General features: G+C 39.7%; 1 protein-coding gene and 1 long non-coding RNA gene across 3 annotated transcripts in view; one reads left to right on the top strand and one right to left on the bottom strand.

Moving 5' to 3' along the window:
- The window catches only part of LOC103793208 (uncharacterized), a 39,250-nt gene extending 30,659 nt beyond the window's left edge, over positions 1-8,591 (bottom strand). Inside the window, exons 1-3 of the long non-coding RNA XR_004743406.3 lie at positions 7,617-8,591; positions 4,127-4,232; positions 3,389-3,444 (exon numbers count right to left, since the gene is read on the bottom strand). This is a non-coding gene — a long non-coding RNA (uncharacterized LOC103793208). The remainder of the gene's footprint in view (positions 1-3,388; positions 3,445-4,126; positions 4,233-7,616) is intronic.
- Positions 1-23,189, top strand: part of NLK (nemo like kinase) — a 170,457-nt gene that overhangs the window by 144,241 nt on the left and 3,027 nt on the right. The window contains exons 7-10 of one of the 2 annotated variants that reach the window (XM_002748265.7): positions 1,668-1,769; positions 15,138-15,224; positions 20,939-21,137; positions 22,010-22,103. In XM_002748265.7, the coding sequence (XP_002748311.3) occupies positions 1,668-1,769; positions 15,138-15,224; positions 20,939-21,137; positions 22,010-22,103 (482 nt within the window). The remainder of the gene's footprint in view (positions 1-1,667; positions 1,770-15,137; positions 15,225-20,938; positions 21,138-22,009; positions 22,104-23,189) is intronic. The other variant, XM_008997218.5, reaches the window with a different exon arrangement.

Raw genomic sequence — 23,189 nt, 5'->3', positions numbered from 1 at the left:
AGATCTTGAGTTTGGCAGTCTGACAGCCACTGCAGGAGAATTCATATCTCTCTAATTGTTGCTGTGTGTTGGGGTGAGAAATAAATATCTAAAATAGGAAAACACTCTAACTTCTTTTTTTTTTTTTTGAGACGGAGTTTCGCTCTTGTTACCCAGGCTGGAGTGCAATGGCGCGATCTCGGCTCACCGCAACCTCCGCCTCCTGGGTTCAGGCAATTCTCCTGCCTCAGCCTCCTGAGTAGCTGGGATTACAGGCACGTGCCACCATGCCCAGCTAATTTTTTGTATTTTTAGTAGAGACGGGGTTTCACCATGTTGACCGGGATGGTCTCGATCTCTTGACCTCGTGATCCACCCGCCTCGGCCTCCCAAAGTGCTGGGATTACAGGCTTGAGCCACCGCGCCCGGCCAACACTCTAACTTCTAAATGGAAGTCGTTATTTCCTGTATTTTCCTGAATCCTTGAGAATTAATTACCCTAGTACCAGCAGATGTCATAAAAGTGTTTCTCATCTATGGATCTGACCCATTTTAGACAACTTTCTGAATGTTTCCATTTGTTTTTGCAAGCTAGTCATTTCCTTCTTTCTTTAGAGTGGTGGTTAGAGGTCCAAAAATACCACCTACACACTTTTCCCGAAAAGCTTTCTATAGAGATCTTTACTTCTTTGGAAAGCAAGCTTCTCAAGTATCTCCATTAACCTGTAGGGCACTGGTGCTGATGGCTACCCCATGGGTTAGATAAGTGCAGAAAATAGTGCTTTATATTCGGCAAGCCCAGAACCAGGAAAAGAAATGTTCTCTAGGTAAGAATTTCCCATCCTGGAGGGATCCAAATGAAATGTTATTGCTAATTAAGTTATGAAGTTAGAATGATTGTGACACTATAGAAAATTGGTAAGATAGTTTGCTGCCCAAAGACTTGTTTGCAAAAACACTGTTTTATTGGTCTCTTTTATTGTGTCCAGCTAGCTAAATGTGGTCTTAAGTGGTGTAATATTTTCTGTGTCACAGTTTTCTGCCAGTGTAAGAGATTTCTAGTATGACTAGAATGTAAAGGATGTATACTGGCCCAAGCATGGAGAGCTTAGCTTTCATTTCAGGTGTGAATGTTTCCAGTATTTATTAAATCACAGGTGTCTGATTTGTGGCTTAGCTCCTTAATGAGCCTGAATCCACTTGAAGCATCAGAATCCATTCATTAAGTGTTTGGAAAGAACAGTCATTAGCCATCAACAGAAGAGGAGTTCAACTCTGCAAAGATCTTAGATGCCATGGTATCAAGAAAACAGGACAGGCAGATGCAGACTCCTAAATTGCTGTAGCCTTAGAATGTCATGCTTGCCAAAACATGTTTTCCGTATGTCTAACGTATGGATTCCTGATAAATAGGAATTTTAAAATAATAAATAGGAATAATAAATTAACAGGAATTTATTTTAAATTCCTTTATGTGAGGAATTTACATATTATAAATTCCTAGATACCATTTTTTTAATAGGCCAGAAAGTGAAAGTAGGGGCTCCTGTCAGTTAATCTAGAGCTTGTCTTAAGGTACACACACACACACACACACACATATACACCCTTTAAGGCTGTGATTTAAGAGTAATGAAAAGTTATTTCCATGAGATTGCTATCTGTCTGTATTTTATGTTTCCTTGTAGTTGGATTTGATCACCGATCTGTTGGGCACACCATCACTGGAAGCAATGAGGACAGCTTGTGAAGGCGCTAAGGCACATATACTCAGGGGTCCTCATAAACAGGTGAGAGGAGTGGGGGGATCTTTTTCTGGTAACCATCTGTTTGGGCAAGATTTCTCTTCCAATAGAATAATCTATTTAGGGTTTTTAAGCAAATGTATTATTTGTAGGTTTTTTTTTTTTTTAAACGTCATGGTTCTAAGTAAGAAAATGTTCAGTATTTGTCAAACTAAATAAAATCTCCTCATTCCTGATGCCATAGGAGAAAGTGCATGTTTTGTAGCTCCTTTGCTAATAAATGACCCTTGGCTTTGTGTCTCCTGATTTGGTGGTATAGATGGGAAAAACTACTGGAGATGGAGCTTTGACCTCAATGCCATAACCTAGTATATGTATATCAAGATGTCCTTTCCAAATACTGAGCCAGTATAGCTGGTATTTCTTATTCCAGCCAGGGATGTGAAGCTGTTGCTATTGCACTAACACAGAATCAGATGTCACTGTTGTTAGAAAAGAAGAATGAAGATAGATTGCCAGATTTGTACTCATCAATATTACTTGCAACTAGCCGAGTCACTGCTGAGAAAGAAAAGATGGTTTTTTATCTCCACCTGTTGATTTAGCAGCAGTTTTTACAGGCACTTTCTTATTTATTTATTTATTTATTTATTTATTTTTAAAGATGGGGTTTCACCATGTTGGTCAGGCTGGTCTTGAACTCCTGACCTCAGGTGATCCGCCTGCCTTGGCCTCCAAAGTGCTTGGATTACAGGCGTGAGCCACCACTCCCGGCCTTTTACAAGCACTTTCTAATCTCCTTTGGACAGAACAGCTTAATGATGTGAAGACTGAATAAGGTGAATACTTTTCTTAGGAGCAACAAATTAAAACAGAACAGATAAGACTTGAACAGGATGACCCAGCAACAAATTTTCCTAAGTTTTGGTTTCTTTTGAATTGGACATTTAGATTATCTGATTGATAGTACCAAATGACAGAATGAATTGGACACTTCTCCTCAAACTGTCAGCCAGACATTTGCAAAAGGAGCGCCTCACCTTCCTTTTGCAGTTCTCTGTTTGCAATTCTAGTGTGACTCCAGAGCTTTGTTGTCACAGGCATAAAAGGCAATGAGGTAAAGTGTGTTCTCTTTTAAAGCCAGCCCAGGCTAGCAAATAGAGATGTATGCTTGTTTATTAAATAGCCCCCTGATGATTACATCTTTCTGTTGCATTTGGTTTAGAACTGTAAAATAATATGAAGCCCTAACACCCTTAGAAGAGAGCAGTAAATCTTAACCTAGAGGAAAGTTCTGTATTATAGAAGGAACTAACAAGATCTATTATGTTCCATTTATTGGCCAGCATCAGGAACATTAAACTAATTTACTAATGCCTCTTGGTAAATGTGTCCTTAGAAGTAGCAAAACAGTTGTCCTCTTTCACTGACTTCATTAATTAGTAAATCTTGCCTAGTTCAAGGTAAACAATAATGAAAACTGATGAAGATCAGACACCCTTATGTCACCCTTCTGTCTCTAGAGGATTTTTAACTGTTGTTAATGCATGCTAGTTAATTAATCATCTGTGTCAAAGAGTTGCTAAACAGCAGCCTGAAGAACAAGGAAACTGAGGAGTTTCCCATCTGCTGTCTAGATAGAACAGGTCAAAAATGTAACTTACCTTACCAAAAGTCACTGTGCACTGCTCTGAGTATTCCTGGCAATTGAGTACTTTTTCTGTGAAAAATTAAAAAATCTGTTAGTTGTAAAAACCTAAGACTTTCCATGAAATAAAAAGTAATATATTATTTTATAAAGCAAAAGAAGAGGAAAGGAAAATCTGAAGTTCCACTTTTATTTAACTAAATAGGTTGAGATGTCTAACCAAATCATTTCTTATACATTTTGCTATTAATTGACCTTTTATCAGTAATGCCTTTGCTTGTCACTGAGTTTAGTGATGACCTTAAGGGAACACTGTGGTAAAAGGGGCAGCCCTGTCCAGTCTTGGTGTTGGAATATTTTGATTTTGAAGAGAAGACTGGTGGAGTGAAAACTAGTTAGGAGACCATTTCTGTTTAAAGGCTAGATGCACTTTGCAGAGACTTTAAGGTCTTTAGATGGCTTTTATCTACTGCTAGAAATGGCCTCCTTAGGCAGATACTCATGGTCTTTGAACACTAATCCAGCTAGATGTGTATAAAGTTATACCAGCCATATATAATTGAATGTAAATAAACCTAGCATATTGCCTGTTATCATTTTCCCTCCAATATGGAAATTCAGTTTTTCATCTGTGTTTGCTAATTGATCTTTATATCATCACTGCTCTCAAGAGATGTTAACAGGTTCTTGAAGCTCTTTACTTAAGCCACCAATCAGATTCTACCTTTTCACTTCCCACTCCCTGCCCACTCACCAATTACAAGATGCATGTCCTGTGTGCCTCTTATTGGCCTATTAGCAGCTGCTTGAAGATATCTCCATTCATATCATAGCTATTTACAGCTGAGGTTGGAAGACACCTACACACAAAAATATTTGGTATGTAGTTACCTGGATTTTTTTTTTTTTACTTTAAAAGATTAATTTGGTCTTTGGAATAACAATATAGCTTATGTTTCTGTACATCATGACTTTTCCGCAAAATGTATAGTGTTTAGCTTTGTGCTCTGCACAGGTTATATACTGAATTTATAACCTCTGGACTGTAGTGATTAAGAGTGCAGACGGTGGTGCCAATCTCAGGTTTACCACATTGCACATGTTTTGAATGGTGAACTGGGAGTTGTACAATACAATTTTCAGACGGATTGAGTATGAATCCTGGCTCTACTAGTACCTCCCTTTGTGACTTAGGCAGATTATTTAACCTCTGTATATCAGTTCATTCATATGTAAAATGAGGATTTAAAATGGTTTTACCTCATTAAATTATTATAATGATAAAAGAGCTAATGCATGTAAGGAGACCACAGAATAGTGCCTGGCACATAGAAAACATTTAATAAATATTAACAATTAAAGTTATGACTCTAAAACAGCAAATGAAGCTTGTGACTTTTTAAAAATTACACATGATCAAGTGAGGTTTATCCCAGGAATGCAAGGATGGTTCACCTACAGAAAATATATTAATATTTTATAATATCTTCAGTGAGAAAAATCATGATTATCTCAGTTGACACAGAAAAGGCATTTGATAAGGTTTAGTCTATTTTATGCCTTAACATTTTAAAGGATCTTTACAAAAAATCTATAGAAAAATTTTGGGTGAATTTCTTTTAAGCTTATGAATAGTAGAAAATGAAGTATATGATACTTTGCATGAAAGAAAAATGTGTGCACACAGAAAGAGCCTCTGACTTTTAGAAAAGACTCCTAGTAATCCTCAGTGATGCTGCTTAGGCCAGTTGGAGGTCTTCATTTAGAGGACTAACTGGAGCAAGCTGTATCTCACTGTATTTATTTTAAATTACTTAATCTAGGAATATTAGATTGATGGTGTTTAAACTCATGAAGAATACTTCTAAAAATTCAATCAAGTTTTTTGAGTTTGGACTGAGAAAAACTAAGCTTCTTTCAAGTAGTTTTCATCTAAGTAATTACTCAAAAGTTAGACATAAATTATTATTTTTTAAATAATTTCTAACAATAATTAGAACTTTGCTATGTACTGTACTGATCACTTCTTTTTTTTTTTTTGAGACGGAGTTTCGCTCTTGTTATCCAGGCTGGAGTGCAATGGCGTGATCTCGGCACACTGCAGCCTTTGCCTCCTTGGTTCAGGCAATTCTCCTGCCTCAGCCTCCTGAGTAGCTGGGATTACAGGCATGCGCCACCATGCCCAGCTAATTTTTTGTATTTTTAATAGAGACGGGGTTTCACCATGTTGACCAGGATGGTCTCGATCTCTTGACCTCGTGATCCACCTGCCTCAGCCTCTCAAAGTGCTGGGATTACAAGCTTGTGCCACCGCGCCCGGCTGAACACTTCTTATATATTACCTCATTAAATTATCACAATAACACTATAATGTACCATTACTATTCCTTTTTACAGATGGGAAATGGAAGATTAACGGAAGTTAAATAACATTTTTAACATCATAAACCAGATCTTAAAATTAGGTTTCCTTAACTCCAAAATCTATGTTCTTAGCTAGTATATACTGCCTGGCACCTGTATCTTCACAGCAGATTTATTAAAATTTCATTTTTTATATATGTTAGTAATCTGTGAGAACATATAAAGTAAAACAAAAATTTTACAGCAAGTTAGTTTTCTGCAACTACCACCCCCATTCCCAGTCCCATCTGGATTAACTTAAGAATATCTTTCCAGATATATATTCACATATTTGTTTACATGTATTTGTACAAATAGAATATTGGACTTTCAAAAACATACAGTGGACTCTTAAGCAATGCAGGGGCTAGGGGTGCCAACTGCACCCCCTAACCCCCTGCCTACAGTCAGAAAACCATGTATAAGTCAGTTAACTCGTTTTGTATATGTATTATATACTGGTATTCTTATAATAAAGTAGGCCAGAGAAAAGAAAATGTTACTAAGAAGATCATAAGAGAAAATGAATTGACTATTTGTGTGTAAGTGGATCATCATAAATGTCTTCATATTGAGTAGGCTGAGGAGGAAGAGAAAGGAGGGGTAGCAGAGGTCAAAGTGGTGGAGGAGGTGGAAGGAGAGTCAGGCACACTCAATATAACTTTTATTGAAAAAAAATTCACATCTAAGTAGACCCATGCAATTTAAACCTGTGTTGTTCGAGGGTTAACTATATACATATACAAAAGGAGGACCTAATTGACTGTCATCTTAAAGTCACAGATTAATGTGTCAAAAAATCTCGAGCTACAACCAACTTCAAGCCCTGTTAGAATTCAGGTCGTGACATGATCTTCCATGCCAGGAATCTGACTCCTTCTCTGCTCTGCTTTCCTGTGTTTTGGCTTCATTTTCAGACAGGCTTTCTCCATGTGTTTGCAAAGATGGAGCCAGCGGTCCAGGCCTACGTTCTGTTACCATAACTATCCTCTGGAAAGAGCTTCCCAAATAGCTCCAGAAAAAAATATCTGAAAGATTTTTTATTAGGAATATGTTTGGCTGCAAGTAGTAGAAAATTATAGTGGTTCAAGAAATAAGAGTCCACTTTTTCCTCATATCAAGAGGTTTCCTCCATAGTCTGGAGCTGATAGAGTAGCTTACTTGTGTCAAGGATCCAGCTATTTTTAATTTTCTGTGCTGCCATCTTCAGAATGTTGCCTGCATACTGTGTGGTGACTAGTCACCATATAGCTGTAGCTGTCAAGAACACACATCCATATTCAAAGCAAGAAAATGGAGGAAAAAGGGTGCATTCACACTATCTGTTCCCTTGATCAGGAAAGCAAAAGCTTTCCTAGAAGCCTGCTTAGCAAACTCCTGCTCATATGTCATTGTCCAGAACTGTGTCTTATGTGGCCTCCTAGCTGCAAAACAGGCTAGCAAAGTGAGTATTTAGCTTTCCTGTTTTATATAATAAAGTTAGCTAAGGAAAGAGTGTTGAGGGTATATATTGGGTTAGCCATCCCATTGTCCGTCCCTTGCCTGTCTGAGACAATGTGCCCATCCTGGAGCTAATCATGGTGCTCATTTGATTGGCCAGACCTGGGTCAAGTACTCATCCTTGGAGTTAGGAGATTGCAGTCAAGCCCAATCAAACCACTTGGTTTGGGAGTGAAAAGGAGTGTTTCCCTAAAGGTCAGGGAATGCTGGACAGAATAAAACACTGTGTGGTGTTTTAAGTTTATTATCTCTTTTCTCTAGCTCAAAATCCTGAATGAAGGAAAGCTTAGCTGCCACAGCCTAAATATCTATTAAGGAAGAATAGTTAAGGTACTACTAACCTGTTGATAGGACAGAAAAGTCTATTGCCAGCTCTTAGTCCTTTTGTTCTTCTCTTACAATAAGGTTTAGGTCTTCAGTTTTCCTCAGTTTGTTCCCACCTAATTGTGTCAGAAATAGATACAGTATTTTTGCTGAAGTGAAGATGGTTCTGTCTCCTGACAGGAACCGTATCTTACATATAACAGACTCTAATGAAGTTAGAGAATTCATTCAGTTCAAACTGATTTTCTAGATAGGGGTTTATGTCACCCCAGAGTGCTTACTATTGTGGACTCACTGTGCATACTCACCTAATGTTGCTGACTGATCATCATAGCTTCTTTGCTGCCAGCTAAGGTCTAAAACTTATACGTAAGTGGATGAAAACTAGTAGGAACATCTACTCGGGACACTTTCATAGTCCAGCTGACTCTGCTGTAGCAACCAGCATGTTGCAGTTAGCAACTCTGGCATATTATTTACAGCCATTCACCCAAGTCCAGAAGCTCATCTCTGCTTCATTTAATTAATCATAGTCATTAATAGAGCACTCTTCATACCCCTTCCTGTCCTCATGATTCAGCCCTGGCACCCACTCACTCCCACATTGCTAAGTTACTTATAAACTTGATGAACAAACAGAAAATGGAGCAGTTTATTTTAAAGGAGAAGATTTAACATGTGTGAATGTTAGGATAATTGGCAAAAATATTTCCAAATGAGATATTTAGGGCATCTTTTTTTCTTTTGAGACAGGGTATCACTCTGTCACCCAGACCAGAGTGCATAGCTCACTGCCACCTCAACTTTCCAGGCTCAAGCAGTCCTCCTACCTCAGCCTCTCAAATACACAGGCACATGCTGCCCTACTAAGCCTTCTTTTTTTTTTTTTTTTTTTAAAAGAGAGAGGGTCTCTCAGCTGGGTGAGGTGTAATCCCAGCACTTTGGGAGGCCAAGGCAGCTGGATCACTTGAAGTTAGGAATTCAAGACCAGCCTGGCCAACACTATGAAACCTTGTCTCTACCCAGATGTGGTGGCCAGCACCTGTAATCTCAGCTCCTTGGGAGGCTGAGGCAGGAGAATTGCTTGAACCTGCGAGGCAGGCAGAGGTTGCTGTGAGCCAAGATCGCGCCACTGCACTCTAGCCTGGGTGACAGAATGAGACTCAAAAAAAAAAAAAACAAGAAACAGAGACAGGATCTCCCTAAGTAGCCTAGCCTCGAGTTCCTGGGTTGAAGCAATTCTCCCACCTTGGTCTCCCAAAAGGTTATTACAGACATGAGCCACCATGCCCAGCCTAGGGCATATTTTTAAGCATTCTATTTATTATTATTATTATTTTGCTTATTTAGATTGATTCTATTGCACTTAACGAGAAATATAAACTTCTTGTTTGTTGCTGATACCTGACTCAAATGGTTTTAACCTAATGGCTGGTGAGTTAGAGGGAAGAAAGTGAACTTAAAAATACAGTATCTCTGGCCGGGCGCGGTGGCTCAAGCCTGTAATCCCAGCACTTTGGGAGGCCGAGGCGGGTGGATCACGAGGTCAAGAGATCGAGACCATTCTGGTCAACGTGGTGAAACCTCGTCTCTACTAAAAATACAAAAAATTAGCTGGGCACGGTGGCGCGTGCCTGTAATCCCAACTACTCAGGAGGCTGAGGCAGGAGAATTGCCTGAACCCAGGAGCCGGAGGTTGCGGTGAGCCGAGATCACGCCATTGCACTCCACCCTGGGTAACAAGAGCGAAACTCCATCTCAAAAAATAAATAAATAAGAAATACAGTATCTCTAGCAATGCATCTTTCCTGTGGAGCCAGTGCTAGAAACTAAAATGTTAATGGTTGTTTTTCCTAAGAAGCATTGGCATGAATGAACTGACACAGAAAAGGAGAAAGTATGTAACATGGCTGTTCTAGGCTAAATGATACTTATATTTTTAGTGTATTTGTTAGGGTATGCTTCTATAAAGAAAGGTGAAATTTGGTGGAGGGAGAAATTTAAAATTTCAGGTAGCATTAACATCCACTCATTTGATTTTCTCCAGCCACTTATTCCAAAGCCAGTTGTCTTCAAGTCTTGAAAATTCTGCCTTTTAATTTGTTCTCTATCCCCATTCACTGGCAAATGGAACTACTTATTTGCCTTTCTTCCTTGCCTACCACATAAGTCTTTTTTATCTTCGTTACTTCCAACAACTAACGCAGGCTCTGACACTGGGTGGCTGCTAAATGATTAGCATTGATGCTGGGAGGTAGAGATGTGTGTACTGGTGCAGTTTAACAGATGAGAAAGCTAAAGCTTCAGTGACTTACCTAAGTCTAGTAATGTCTAGGATAGGATTCAAACTCATGTCTTCTAGTACTTCTTCCAGTATTCCCTTTGTGAAACTATGACATATCTTCACAAAAATAGGATGAGTAGTTTCACTTCGAGAGTGGAAGGGAAAGAACTGCTTATGGTAAGACAATTCAGTTGTACGAATTGTCTGGAATTTGGCTTCCAACCTGCACAGGCAGTAAAAAAGAAGATAGCTATTCACAGTCAAAGTAAAAATTTTTCAAGAATATCAAATTACTTCACTTTACACAATAAAAAAAATTCTTGTGTAAAACACATATAAATTAAGTTGTAAGTTAAAGCCTCTCCCCCATTATTCTCCACTTCTCCTTATTTTGACTAATACAGATAATTTCAGAGCTAGTATAGACTCACACATTTTTAAACAAGAAATACTTAGGCTGAGCACAGTGGCTTTACACTTGTAATCCTACCACTTTGGGAGGCCAAGATGGGAGGATCACTTGAATCCAAGGGTTTGAGATCAGCCTGGGCAACATAGGAAGACCGTCTCTACAAAACACTTTTTTTTAAAAGCCAGGGCTGGACACGGTGGCTCACGCCTGTAATCTCAACATTTTGGGAGGCCAAGGCAGGTGGATTACCTGAGCTCAGAAGTTGGAAACCAGCCTGGGCAACATGGTGAAACCCTGTCTCTACTAAAAATACAAAAAACTTAGCTGAGTGTGGTGGCAGGCGCCTGTAATCCCAGCTCCTCGGGAGGCTGAGTCAGGAGAATCGCTTGAACCTGGGAGGCGGAGGTTGCAGTGAGCTACAATTGCATCACCATACTCCAGCCTGGGTGACAGAACGAGACTCTGTCTCAAAAAAAAAAAAAAAAAAAAAAAAAAAAAAGTCAGGCATGGTGGCACATGCCTGTAGTCCCAGGTACTCAGAAGCACAAGTAGGAGGATCACTTGAGACTGGGAGTTCAAGGCTAAGCACAAGTAGGAGGATCGCTTGAGACTGGGAGTTCAAGGCTACAGTGAGCTTTGATCATGCCACTACACTTCAGCCTGGGCAACAGAGCAAGACTGCCTCTTTAAAAAAAAAAAGAAAGAAAGAAAGAAAGAAAGAAAAGAAATACTTTTCTCTCTGCAAACATGTACATGTACCAAGGAATAATGAGTGGGTCTATGATACTTGAATGCCAGATATACTGTGTGGGTTCTGTGTATATATTTAATTTTTTTTATCCGAAGTAATCTTATCAAGACTCATACAAGGCTGGGCACAGTGGCTCACACCTGTACAAATCCCAGCACTTTGGGAGGCCGAGGCAGCCCAGTGGCTTGAGCTCAGGACTTTGAGATCAGCCTGGGCAACGTGATGAAACCATGTCTCTACAAAAATACAAAAATCAACTGGGTATGGTGGTGTGCACCTGTAGTCCCAGCTGCTTGGGAGGCCAAGGTAGCAAGATCACTTGAGCTCAGGAGGTGGAGGCTGCAGTAAGCTGAGATCACAGCACTGTACTCCAGCCTGGGTGACAGAGCGAGATCCTGTCTCAAAACAAATGAACAAAAAAGACATACAATTTTAGAACTAAACTTCAGAAATCACATAGTCCAGCCACCTCATTTTATACTTAAAATTACTGAGGTTGAGACATGTTGATTTATCTAATTAGTGACAAGACAGAGCTAGAACCTCCATCTAATCTTATCTCTATTACTCTTTGATCCCAAAGAAAACTTCTGCATAATGAATAATAACTTCCTGATGATTCTGTGGTATCTTCTTTGTGTTGTTTTTGTTGGATTTTCCTATGTGGCTTTTGTTGGAAGGAGGAAGATATATAAAATTCTTGATGTTAATAATTACAGTAGGATTCTGAGGTTTTGACCAAAGTCCAAGGAAACCTTCTAATGTTCTGCTTCTCCTGTTTCTGGTGTTGTGGAGAGTTTGATCCACATGAGACCTGCTTATATTACTGTTCATGCTGCTGTTTCTGGCCTTCCAGTGCCCAAATAGCAGGAACTTTCTGTGATATTTTGAATTTTCATCTACTGACAAACCAGAAAATACAAGGCAGACTACCCACATGAAATTTATATAAGAGTTTGCAAGTAAAACTTGCCTCCAGTTTGCCTTTAAAGTAATATAGTGTTGTTCAGATGGTCAGATTTGTCCAAACATAAACCAGACTGCCTTTCCTGCCCCTGTCCCACCTACTACTCGCTGAAGTTCTGCTCTCTTGTTAATAGACCATTAATACTGTAGTAACAAAATGTAAATGCCCTAACTCTAAAGTGGTATGATGAGGCAGTATCTGGAGATCAGGACCAGATAAATATACTACACGGTTCACAGATGGCTTTTTAAATTGTTTTTCAAATGAGAGAAACACATATGTTTTTAAAACTCTTTTTAGTTTTTCCCACAAATATAATCATAATGAAACAGTCTGGGCATTATAAAAGAAGAAGCCCCAGAACTACCAAAGGCTGCTCTAGTCTGATTATTTCCTAAAAGTTCAAAGTTTTATAGGGAAACCCTGAAGCAACAGGATATAAGGATTGGCCGGGTGTGGTAGCTCACACCTGTAATCCCAGCACTTTGGGAGGCCCAGGTGGGTGGACGAGGTCAGGAGTTCGAGACCAGCCTGGCCAACATGTTGAAACCATGGCTCTACTAAAAATACAAACAGGCGCTGGGCTTGGTAGTGCATGCCTGTAGTTCCAGCTACTCGGGAGTCTGGGGCAGAAGAATCGCTTGACCCAGGGAGGCAGAGGTTGCAGTGAGCCGAGATTGCACCACTGCACTCCAGCCTGGGTGACAGAGCAAAACTCCATCTCCTATTTAAAAAAAAAAAAAAGAAGGATTTAGAGAAGCTGGGCACAGTGGCATGTGCCTGTGGTCCCAGCTACTTGGGAGGCTGAGGTGGGAAGATCACTTGAGCCCTGCTTGGGCAACATAGCAAGACTCCATATCTTTAAAAGAAAAAAAAAAAAAAGCAGCAGCAGCACTTAGAGCTAATGGGAAGAGATAAAATATAGTTTATGGCACTTGAGCCTCTTCACTCTTCCAAAGCATAGTGAAGGTCCGGGGTCATTACCCCTAAAGTTAGGTTTTCTTTAGGTCTAACTAAAAAAGGCTTTGACTTTTGTTTTGTTTTTAGAACCTCACTGTCACCCAGTGGCATAAGCACGGCTCACTGCAGCCTCTACCTCTCAGGCTCAAGCAATCCTCTCACCTCAGCCTCCCAAGTAGCTGGAACTACAGGCATGTGCCACCACGCCTGGCTAACTTTTAAATTTTTTGTAGCGATGGCATATCATGATGTTTCCCAGGCTTGTCTCCAACCCATGGGCTCAAGCAGTCCTTCTGCCTTGGCCCCGCAAAGTGCTGGGATTGCAAACATAAGCCACCGCACCCAGCCTCAGCTTTTAACTTTATTGTTATTTGAGTTGCTTTTCATAGGCTTTGACCTTCTAGACTTTCTGACCACAGAAAGGTTATAAGTAGATGCCAGGTCTAAAACCCATTAGGAAAATCATTTACTCCACTACAAGGTTAGTTTTTTTTTTTAATTGTATGAAAGTCAAACCAATAATAATTTGGCCATACATCTAGAACTTTCAAAGGTTGAGGAATAATTTCTCTGCCAACAGTTGTATTAAGCATCGGAAGAAAGGGAGTGTCTAAACATTTTTTGTCACCTTCCTTAATTCTTCCTTTTTTAATGTTAAAGATAAAGAATTTACTTGTGTGAGAGACAGAGCAGATGCCGTTTACCTGCTCTGTCTCCTGACACTCCTAGCAGTGAAACAGAAGCTTTATAAGTTCAATGGCTTCTCAGGTCATTGAAGCCATCTCTGCCTCACGGAGGTCAGATATGGCCATGTGAATAAGCCTACCACTTATGAAGACAATTATTGAGTGAGAAATTGATAATAAAGACAATTCAGATTGAACCATCAAAACCAGTGGTGTACTTTAAAGGTTCTGTTAGTTCTTGAGTGTCCTATAGCTCCTTTAGGACTAGTATCTCAGCACCTTTATCATGTTGTCATAAGACAGTTCACATGCTTATAATTTACATGCTTTGCCTTTAAATCTTTTCTCTCCCATACCTAGGCATGTTTGATTATCATTCTTGCCAAAGCATTTAGGATATAAAGCTAACTGGCCGGGCGCGGTGGCTCAAGCCTGTAATCCCAGCACTTTGGGAGGCCGAGGCGGGTGGATCACGAGGTCAAGAGATCGAGACCATCCTGGTCAACATGGTGAAACCCCATCTATACTAAAAATACAGAAAAACCAGCTGGGCATGGTGGTGCGTGCCTGTAATCCCAGCTACTCGGGAGGCTGAGGCAGGAGAATTGTCTGAACCCAGGAGACGGAGGTTGCGGTGAGCCGAGATCGTGCCATTGCACTCCAGCCTGAGTAACAAGAGCAAAACTCTGTCTCAAAAAAAAAGATATAAGGCTAACCAAATCCTGGTTTTGGCCATGCTCTGAGCCCACATTGCTTCTGTAACCTCAAGCTTCTGTACCTCATTAGGGGTTTGGGGCTTTATTTTGAAGCCTCCCATGTACACACAATAAATAAATGTACGTGCCTTTTCTCCTATTAAAAAAAAAGATGGCTAGCAGGAGTGCCATATTTACAACTCCTTTTCATTTTTCATAGGCTCTTTTATGCTTTACCCTACAGTGGATAATCATGCAATATAAAAATACTACAGGGCCAGACGCAGTGGCTCACGCCTGTAATCCCAACGCTTTGGGAGGCCAAGGCAAGCAGATCACTTGAAGTCAGGGGTTTGAGACCAGCATGGTCAACATGGCAAAACCCCATTTCTACTAAAAATACAAAAATTACCCATGCGTGGTGGCACATGCCTGTAATCCCAGCTACTTGGGAGGCTGACTGCAGAAGAATCACTTGAACCCTAGAGGTGGAGGTTGCAGTAAGCCGAGATGGCGCCACTGCACTGCAGCGTGGGTGACAGAGTGAGACTCCATCAGATATAAATTAATACATAAATAAATAAAGCAAGCAAGCAAGCTATGGGAACTTAGTAACAATTGTTGCTTTTGAAGACTGGTTAATGAAGGGAAAACTCATTCTCCTTGAGTTTAGACACACATTGCCTTTCGAGCTGAGTACTTACCTTGTCATAAGCCGGCTGTATTCCATAGCTATTTACACAAAGACTCACTTAAATATTTGAATTTTTAATTTTTTCACAGCCATCTCTTCCTGTACTCTATACCCTGTCTAGCCAGGCTACACATGAAGCTGTTCATCTCCTTTGCAGGATGTTGGTCTTTGATCCAGTAAGTAGTATTTGTTTTTATGTATTTTTAATGAATTACAAATAAATGTGTTCTGAGAGAAACAATGTGGTTTTGAATAGATTGGCAATGTAAATAATTACTTTTCAAAACATAAACTTCAATCACCAGTATCATATGTATCGTGCACTCATCACACAGAAGTTTATTAACATATAAGAGTCTAGGGGAAGAGTTAAGGAGCTGGATCTCATTTATCTCTTATTTCTTATTAATCTCAATATTTGTAAAAGGAGTTTGGCACCAAGTTAAATCAGGAAAAAATAATTTTTTGTTTGTTTTGAGACAAGGTCTTGCTCTGTCACCCAGTCTAGACTGCAGAGGTGTGATCTCAGCTCACTGCACCCTCAACCTCCCAGGCCCAAGCATTCCTCCTACCTCAGCACCCTGAGTAGCTGGGACTACAAGCATGCTCAGTTAATTTTTAAATATTTTGTAGAGAAGATGTCTCTATATTGCTCAGGCTGGTTTGAACTCCTGGGCTCAAGTGATCCTCTTGCCTCAAGACTCCAAAGTGCTGGGATTACAGGTGTGAGCCACCATGCCCAATCAGAACACAAAATGTTTTAAGATTATTTGAAAAAATCTGACCATTATATTGCATAAGGAAATGTCTGTTCTGGGTTGTTGAGATGGAAGCTCTTCCCAATACCCTTTCTGGACTTGACCCTTCTGGAACGTACTACAAATTACAGTGTAAGCTCAGCTCTTCATTTATTTGTTCATCCAGAGAATATTACTCACATCTAGCCAATAACTAATGTCAAGAAGACTCAAAAATGGAAGCATTTAGGAAAGAAAATTTTATGCCAAGAATACAAGGTCACCAAATACAAAAAATACCAGATATTTAAAAGATTTAAAAACCACAAGATTACCAAAGTTATTAAGTTTACATTGGGCCATTTGTAGTGAGGAAGCTGCAACTTTCTTAGAAGATTATCAAATGCACAAACCTACAGACATCAGCATAGCAAAGATCAGGGATAAAAAACATTCTGTTAAGAGTCCAGGTTTGTGAGAAACAGTCAAGGTTTGGGGGACCAGAACCAATTAGGGTGACTCAAGTTATTTTTGTGATGTCTCAGTATACAGTGTAGATTATGTGTTTATTTTGGTGTTTTTTGCTGTTGTTTTGTTTTGTGGTGTATTAGTCCATTTTTACACTGCTGATAAAACATACCCAAGACTGGGCAATTTACAAAAGAAAGAGGTTTAATTGGACTTACAGTTTCACATGGCTGAGGAAGCCTAACAATCATGGCGAAAGGCGAGGAGGAGCAAGTCACCTCTTACATGGATGGCAGCAGAAAAAGAGGAAACTCTTCTTTTTAAAACCATCAGATCTCATGAGACTTACTATAACAAGAACAGCACAGGAAAGACTTGCTCCCATGATTCAGTTACCTCCTACCAGGTCCTTCCCATAACACGTGAGAATTCAAGATGAGATTTGGGTGGGGGCACAGCCAAACCATACCACGTGGTATGTGGAGTGCTTAGTGATACGATACTGTAAGCCTGACAAAAGTGACAGTTCTTGCTTCCACAGTCTCCTTGTGGTCACATTCCCACCATTAAGGACAATTTCAATCATATAACTTAATGAGCTAGTGATTTACTATTATTTGATATTTTGTGTTATTTGCAAGTTTATCTACATAGCTAACAAAAAATGTTGATGAATATGTCTTAAAACCCTCCTTTTATGTGGTTAACAAAATTAGAGCTGTGTGAAATTCAGGCTTCAGAGGTAATTTCTGTCGACCCATAGAGGATTTTCTAAAGGGTCTAGGATTGAAATTTATGTGTTAGAAATATTTTATTCTCTATTTCTATTTAGATGTGGATCCAAGAACCATGTAACTCACCTCTACCAGGTGTGCATACACTGTTTAGAGCTGTAAGCCATCCTCTTTCTCTGAGAGCCCATGTTTTGTTTGTTTTTTGAGACAGAGTCTTGCTTTGTCATCCAGGCTGGAGTGCAGTGGCGTGATCTCAGCTCACTGCAACCTCTGCCTCCTGGGTTCAAGTGATTCTCCTGTGTCAGCCTCCCAAGTAGCTTGGATTATAGGTGCACGCCACCACGTCCAGCTAATTTTTGTATTTTTAGTAGAGATGGGGTTTCACCATGTTATTCAGGCTGGTGTCAAATTCCTGACCTTGTGATTGCCTGCCTCAGCCTCCCAAAGTGCGGGGATTACAGGCATGAGCCACTGCACCTGGTCTAGAGAAACCCATGTTTATTAATGCTGCTGATCTGTTAGTATTTACAATCTTTAAGGCTGGAATATCCTTAAAGCCATAGAGCAAGTAGTAAGCACATTTTTCTGGGAGGTATTTTGTACATAAATTCTACATGTGACATGTAGTCCTTATTCTTTAATAGTGGGATTATCACAATTAAATGAAATTTTTGGTGTGGCTGTAGTTATAAAGATTTATTTACAGAGAAAGATTTATCTGGTAAGGAGGAGTACATGTTTATGGAACCTATATAAATAACTGCATAGTCATTTAAAAACAAAGAAATTAGACTGAGCATAGAGCACAGTGGCTCATGCTTGTAATCCCAGCACTTTAGGAGGCTGAGGTGGGAGAATTCCCTGAGTCCAGGAGCTTAAGACCAGCCTGGGCAACTTAAGGAGACCCCACATCTACAAAATCAAAAATTTTTTTAAATTAGCTGGGCATGGTAGCACGTGTCTGTAGTTCCAGCCTCTCAGGAAGCTGAGGTGGTAGAATGGCTTGAGCCCAGAAGGTCAGGGCCACAGTGAGCCATGATCTCACCAGTGTACTCCACCCTGGCAAGGGAGACAGAGCAAAACCCTGTCTCAAAAAGAAAGAAATTAATTTAGTTAATGTACACTACATAACAATTAACTGCTTTTATCACTGTGTTATAAACAAAGCCAACAAGGTTATTACTCTGTTACAGAATTGTTATTTTTAAATTCGCCTGATGCTTTGTTAGCTTTTGATCTATATTAAGGATTTTTTAAAATTTCCAGTTCTGAGACTTCAGTCAGAACAAGAAACCATTTAAAGAGAGTTTTGTTCTGATTTTAACCTGTTAAATTAAAAGTCAGCAATACATTAAGAAGAAATGAGAGGGTGTGTGTGTGTGTGTGTGTCAGGGTCTCACTCTGTGGACCAGGCTGGAGTGCAATGGCACGATCTAGGCTCACTGCAACTTCCACCTCCTGGGTTCAAAAGATTCTCCTCCCTCAGCCTCTTGAGTAGCTGGGATTACAGACGTGCACCACCAGGCCCAGCTAATTTATGTTTATATTTTTGGTAGAGACAGGATTTTACCATGTTGGCCAAGCTGGTCTCAAACTCCTGACTTCAAGTGTTCCACCTGCCTTGGCCTCCCAAAGTGCTGAGATTACAGTTGTGAGCCACTTTTAAATACCCATGAAGAACAGACCATTGACCATAAATAAATCAGTGTATTTATTTAGTCCATTTAGTCTTAGGTAACTAGTTATTCTTGTTTTGTTGATCTTGGGTTAAGCAGTCTACTGCCATGGTGTGTCTGCTCCTGGACTGAAACAGTACTGGAAATGCTGACTCAATTACTTGATTCAGTCTAAGAGGCAGGTGTCTGTGGTGAGATACACATACACACACACATACATACACATACACATTGAACATCCCTAATCTGGAACTTTGAATGCCAACATGACATCACAAATGACCTTAGTGACAGGTCACAGTCAAAAAGCAGGTATACAACACACAGTTTGTTCAGTATCCCCAAGGGAAAAAAGATCCTCCCAGCCTCTGTCAGCTGTGATTCTATCTTCCCCAAGCATATCCAGATTCCCCCATGCATGTGTGTCCACAACAGGTAATAAAGTGGCACATGTACAGGCCAGATGCAATGAACCAATGACAGGTTCCCCACAATGCTTCACATGGTACCAAGATCTATGGGCATTATTTTCTGTATTTTTGGCCTGTTCTCTGCTATGTGGAGTAAAGATATTATTGAAAATGTCAAAAAGTCCTGCGGATAACCCAGCAAGTAACAGTGATTTTTTTTTTTTTTTTTAAAAAAAGGAAGCATTTATGTTTATCTGTAACACAGAATGCCAAGCTATTGGAGAAACTGGACAGTGTTATAAGTGTGAAGCATCTTACTTCATACTTGGAAGTAAGTTGTTGGAATGATCGCTGTATATGACCTAAAGAAACAGAAGGATAAACTGTTGAAGTTCTGTGCTGAAACTCATGAACAGAAGTTAATGAAAAATGGAAAGGGAAGCCAAGGGCTCAGAGGGGCCCTTGACTAGGCTTGCACATTGTCAACCTACTTGTTTCTTTGGGTTCTAGCAGTGGAACTCTGTCCCAGTGGAACCTCTAGGAATAGCTGTCAAAGGACTCAGATTTTTTTTAGAAAAAAAGAAAAGGAAAAAGTTTACTTGCTAAGAGTGCAGGGGATTCAGACTTCAGAAGAGCTAGGTCACCAAATAAAAAACATGAACTCATTGAAAGGAAAACAAGCCAAGGTTATCAAGTATACATTTGCCGGTTCATGGTAAATAAAACACCCGCTTTCTTCTGAGATTATCCTATCATGAAAGGTCATGACATGCCCTTTTAGATCAGCATAGCAAAAATCAGAGATAAAAGTGTTTGTAGGGAATCCAGGTTTATGGAAAACATTTTTTTATTATTTGGGGACCAGAACAATTAGGATGATTCCGTTGTTTTTGGTTTATTTGAAAATGAAAGTGGGTTTCTTCTTTAAATTGTGTAATGTGAAGTGCTTGGTCATATTGGAATCAGAGCAAAGTGTTAGTTCTCATTTTTGTTCTACTCTGTACTATTGAGTTCATCCTTAAATCCTTTAAAATTTACTTTGTCTCAGTAGTACACATTAGCCTACTGAGCTAAAAGAAGGCACATTAATTTTTTAATGGAGTAATAAGTTTAAAAGTTTAGATTTTCAGGTAACTTAAAACTAATATATTAAGTATTCTGATCTAAAGTGACAGAAAATGATTGGGCACGGTAGCTCATACCTGCAGTCCCAGCACTTTGGGAGGCCAAGGCTGAGGGCCAGAAATTCAAGAACATAGGGAGAACCCATCTCTACAAAAAAAATTAAAAAAAATAAAGTACCAGAAAATAAAATGCTAGACTCCTGATATTCAGACTGAGCTGTATCTCAAAACATGGCAGTCAGACCGCTATCTGCTGCCTAACTCCAGCAGCTTTTGCCTTAGTCTGTTTGGTATTCTAAGAGAATAAAAATGTCAAGAAGCTTTGTAAGACTGCCACTATGAACATATCTTCTAGATACTGACACATATTTAGAAAATACAGCCTGTTATTTAAAATATAAATGTAATCCCATTCGAAGCACTACATAGTTAAATGTCGTGGTATTTGTGATTTTTGACCCTGCATACATCTGTTTCAGGGTAGGAACTTCTCAGAATTTCAACAGAAAGGCACTTCTAAGTGCTTTATGATGGTAGATGGTAACAGTAGTTGTCCTAAATTATACACTCCCTATGCTGCTATGTTACCCACCTCTAAATTCAGTTATCCCTCTTTGGATGGAATGTACTATAAATTATATATAAGCCGTGTAAAGCAGTTAATATGTCTTTTGAAAGATCCTATGTGGACAGTCATATTTATCTGTAGTGTTGATGTGCTGGTCTCTAATTTGATTTCAGTCCAAAAGAATATCCGCTAAGGATGCCTTAGCCCACCCCTACCTAGATGAAGGGCGACTACGATATCACACATGTATGTGTAAATGTTGCTTTTCCACCTCTACTGGAAGAGTTTATACCAGTGACTTTGAGCCTGTCACCAATCCCAAATTTGATGACACTTTTGAGAAGAACCTCAGTTCTGTCCGACAGGTTAAAGGTGAGTATCTGGTTTGGCCTTGGGCCAGGCAAGATGCCAAGTAACATTTTCCATCAGGTGGCCATGAAGAGCTGAGATGTGGTTGGTAACCAAAGCTCCCCTGTATGTTTATTTTACAACCCTGTATATAGCTATGTGTCCAGGGCATAACAATTCATATTTAATATTAAACACAGGGGAAGGTTAGGGAGAGGAATGAATAGTTTGTTCTTATTTCAGTTTATTTAGTGAGTATGACTCAATACATTTTATATGTATTCACTCAATGTCATTTCATTGATTGAAACGTATTGATCTTCTTTATATAACATACAAAGTTCCATTAAATATAAAAATTCACTGAGGGAATCATTCCTTGGCTGATGACAAGAGAAGGGAATTTCTGATAGTGTACTCATAAAATTTTGTTGCAGGGTCTCCTATTAGGATACAGTGGGGGTAATGACATCCAAAATTCTGAGTGATTTTAGTGTCTACTCTAGGACATTTTACAAGAGAGGGGAGTCCCCAAGTAACCACCTGAAACTGTACACCTAGATACCAACTGATTTTCCAAAAGGCAGCAACTTAGAAGAGTTCATCTATAATGCCAGACCTTGGAGTCTCTCTCAAATTTATAGACCATTTTACTCTTCCTACTGATGGGGCTGCAGTCTGTAATGCCACCAGTGGGTTTTTTGCCTACATTTAGCAACAGCTGTCGTTTTCGTTTTAGGAAGTTCAGCTGAATTCTGCTTGATAGATGATGTGTTTTTTGATTTAACTAAACCAGTAGGAAATGCTATTCAGATGCTGGCTAGAGTCAGCTGAGAATTCACTGCTCCTGGGCCTGCAAATTGTCATGGATTGTATGATGCTTGCTTTCTCCACAGAAATTATTCACCAGTTCATTTTGGAACAGCAGAAAGGAAACAGAGTGCCTCTCTGCATCAACCCTCAGTCTGCTGCTTTTAAGAGCTTTATTAGGTAAATATATCTATGTAATTCTAATATTCTTGTTAGAATTAAAGGATGCCAGTGTTATTTGATTATTCAGCATATTTGTTTTTATTTAGATAACATAGGTAAAAGGTACAACAGAAAGTTTCTGTTATGAGGCTTGACTGTATTAAAACTAAGCAGGCCAGGCACAATGGCTTACACCTATAATCCCAGCACTTTGGGAGGTCAAGGCAGGTGGATCACCTGAGGTCAGGAGTTCAAGACCAGCCTGACCAATATGATGAAACCCCGTCTCTACTAAAAATACAAAAATTAGCCAGATATGGAGGCATGCACTTGTAATCCCAGCTACTCGGGAGGCTGAGACAGGAGAATCGCTTGAACCTGGGAGGTGGAGGTTTCAGTGAGCCGAGATCACGCCATTGCACTCCAGCCAGGACAGTCAGAGCAAAACTCCATCTCACAAAAACTGTAAGCATCACATTTTACACTGGTGCCAGTTCACTGTGGTTGCTTTGGCAGTATTTTTGCCAGATGATCATTGTGCTGCATCATCATGTACGTGGCGATTTCCTGGAGTTAATGTGGTCATCTCAGTTCCCACTACCATTCCCACTCCCCAGTAATAACTGCAAGTGAGAAAATAATTTTTTTGTATGCTGGTGGACTGCTGGTGTATCCTGTGTAGAAGAGAAGCCAACAAGCTTATGGTAGAGCTGTGAACCTACTTTAGAACTTACCAGGCTTTATTCTCCTTGTCTCTCTGTCCTTTCCTTCTCTTGATCTCTTTTTGTTTAAGTCTTTATATATCAGTCAGGGTCCAGTCAGGAGAAATAAACCACTTCCCTATAATATGAATGGGGATAATTTAGTAACAACAATTGTTAACTGGGAAAGATGATCAACTGATAAAAGGCATAAAAGGATTCTGAAGACTGTTGAAGTAGCAAATGCAGAAAGCAGCTACTCCCTGTAGACTGAGGTTGCTTTGGCAATTTTTTGACAGAGGGAAAGTAAACAAAGAAATTTAAGAATTTAGAAGTAGTTCCTCTATGTAAGGACGTCTTTGGAGAGGGTATGGCTGCCACAGGAACAGGAACACAGCACAAG

Source organism: Callithrix jacchus, chromosome 5, assembly GCF_049354715.1.
Source record: "Callithrix jacchus isolate 240 chromosome 5, calJac240_pri, whole genome shotgun sequence".
Lineage (NCBI taxonomy): Eukaryota > Metazoa > Chordata > Mammalia > Primates > Cebidae > Callithrix > Callithrix jacchus.
Note: the sequence above shows the minus strand (reverse complement) of the source record. Positions and strands in the feature narration are given on the sequence as shown.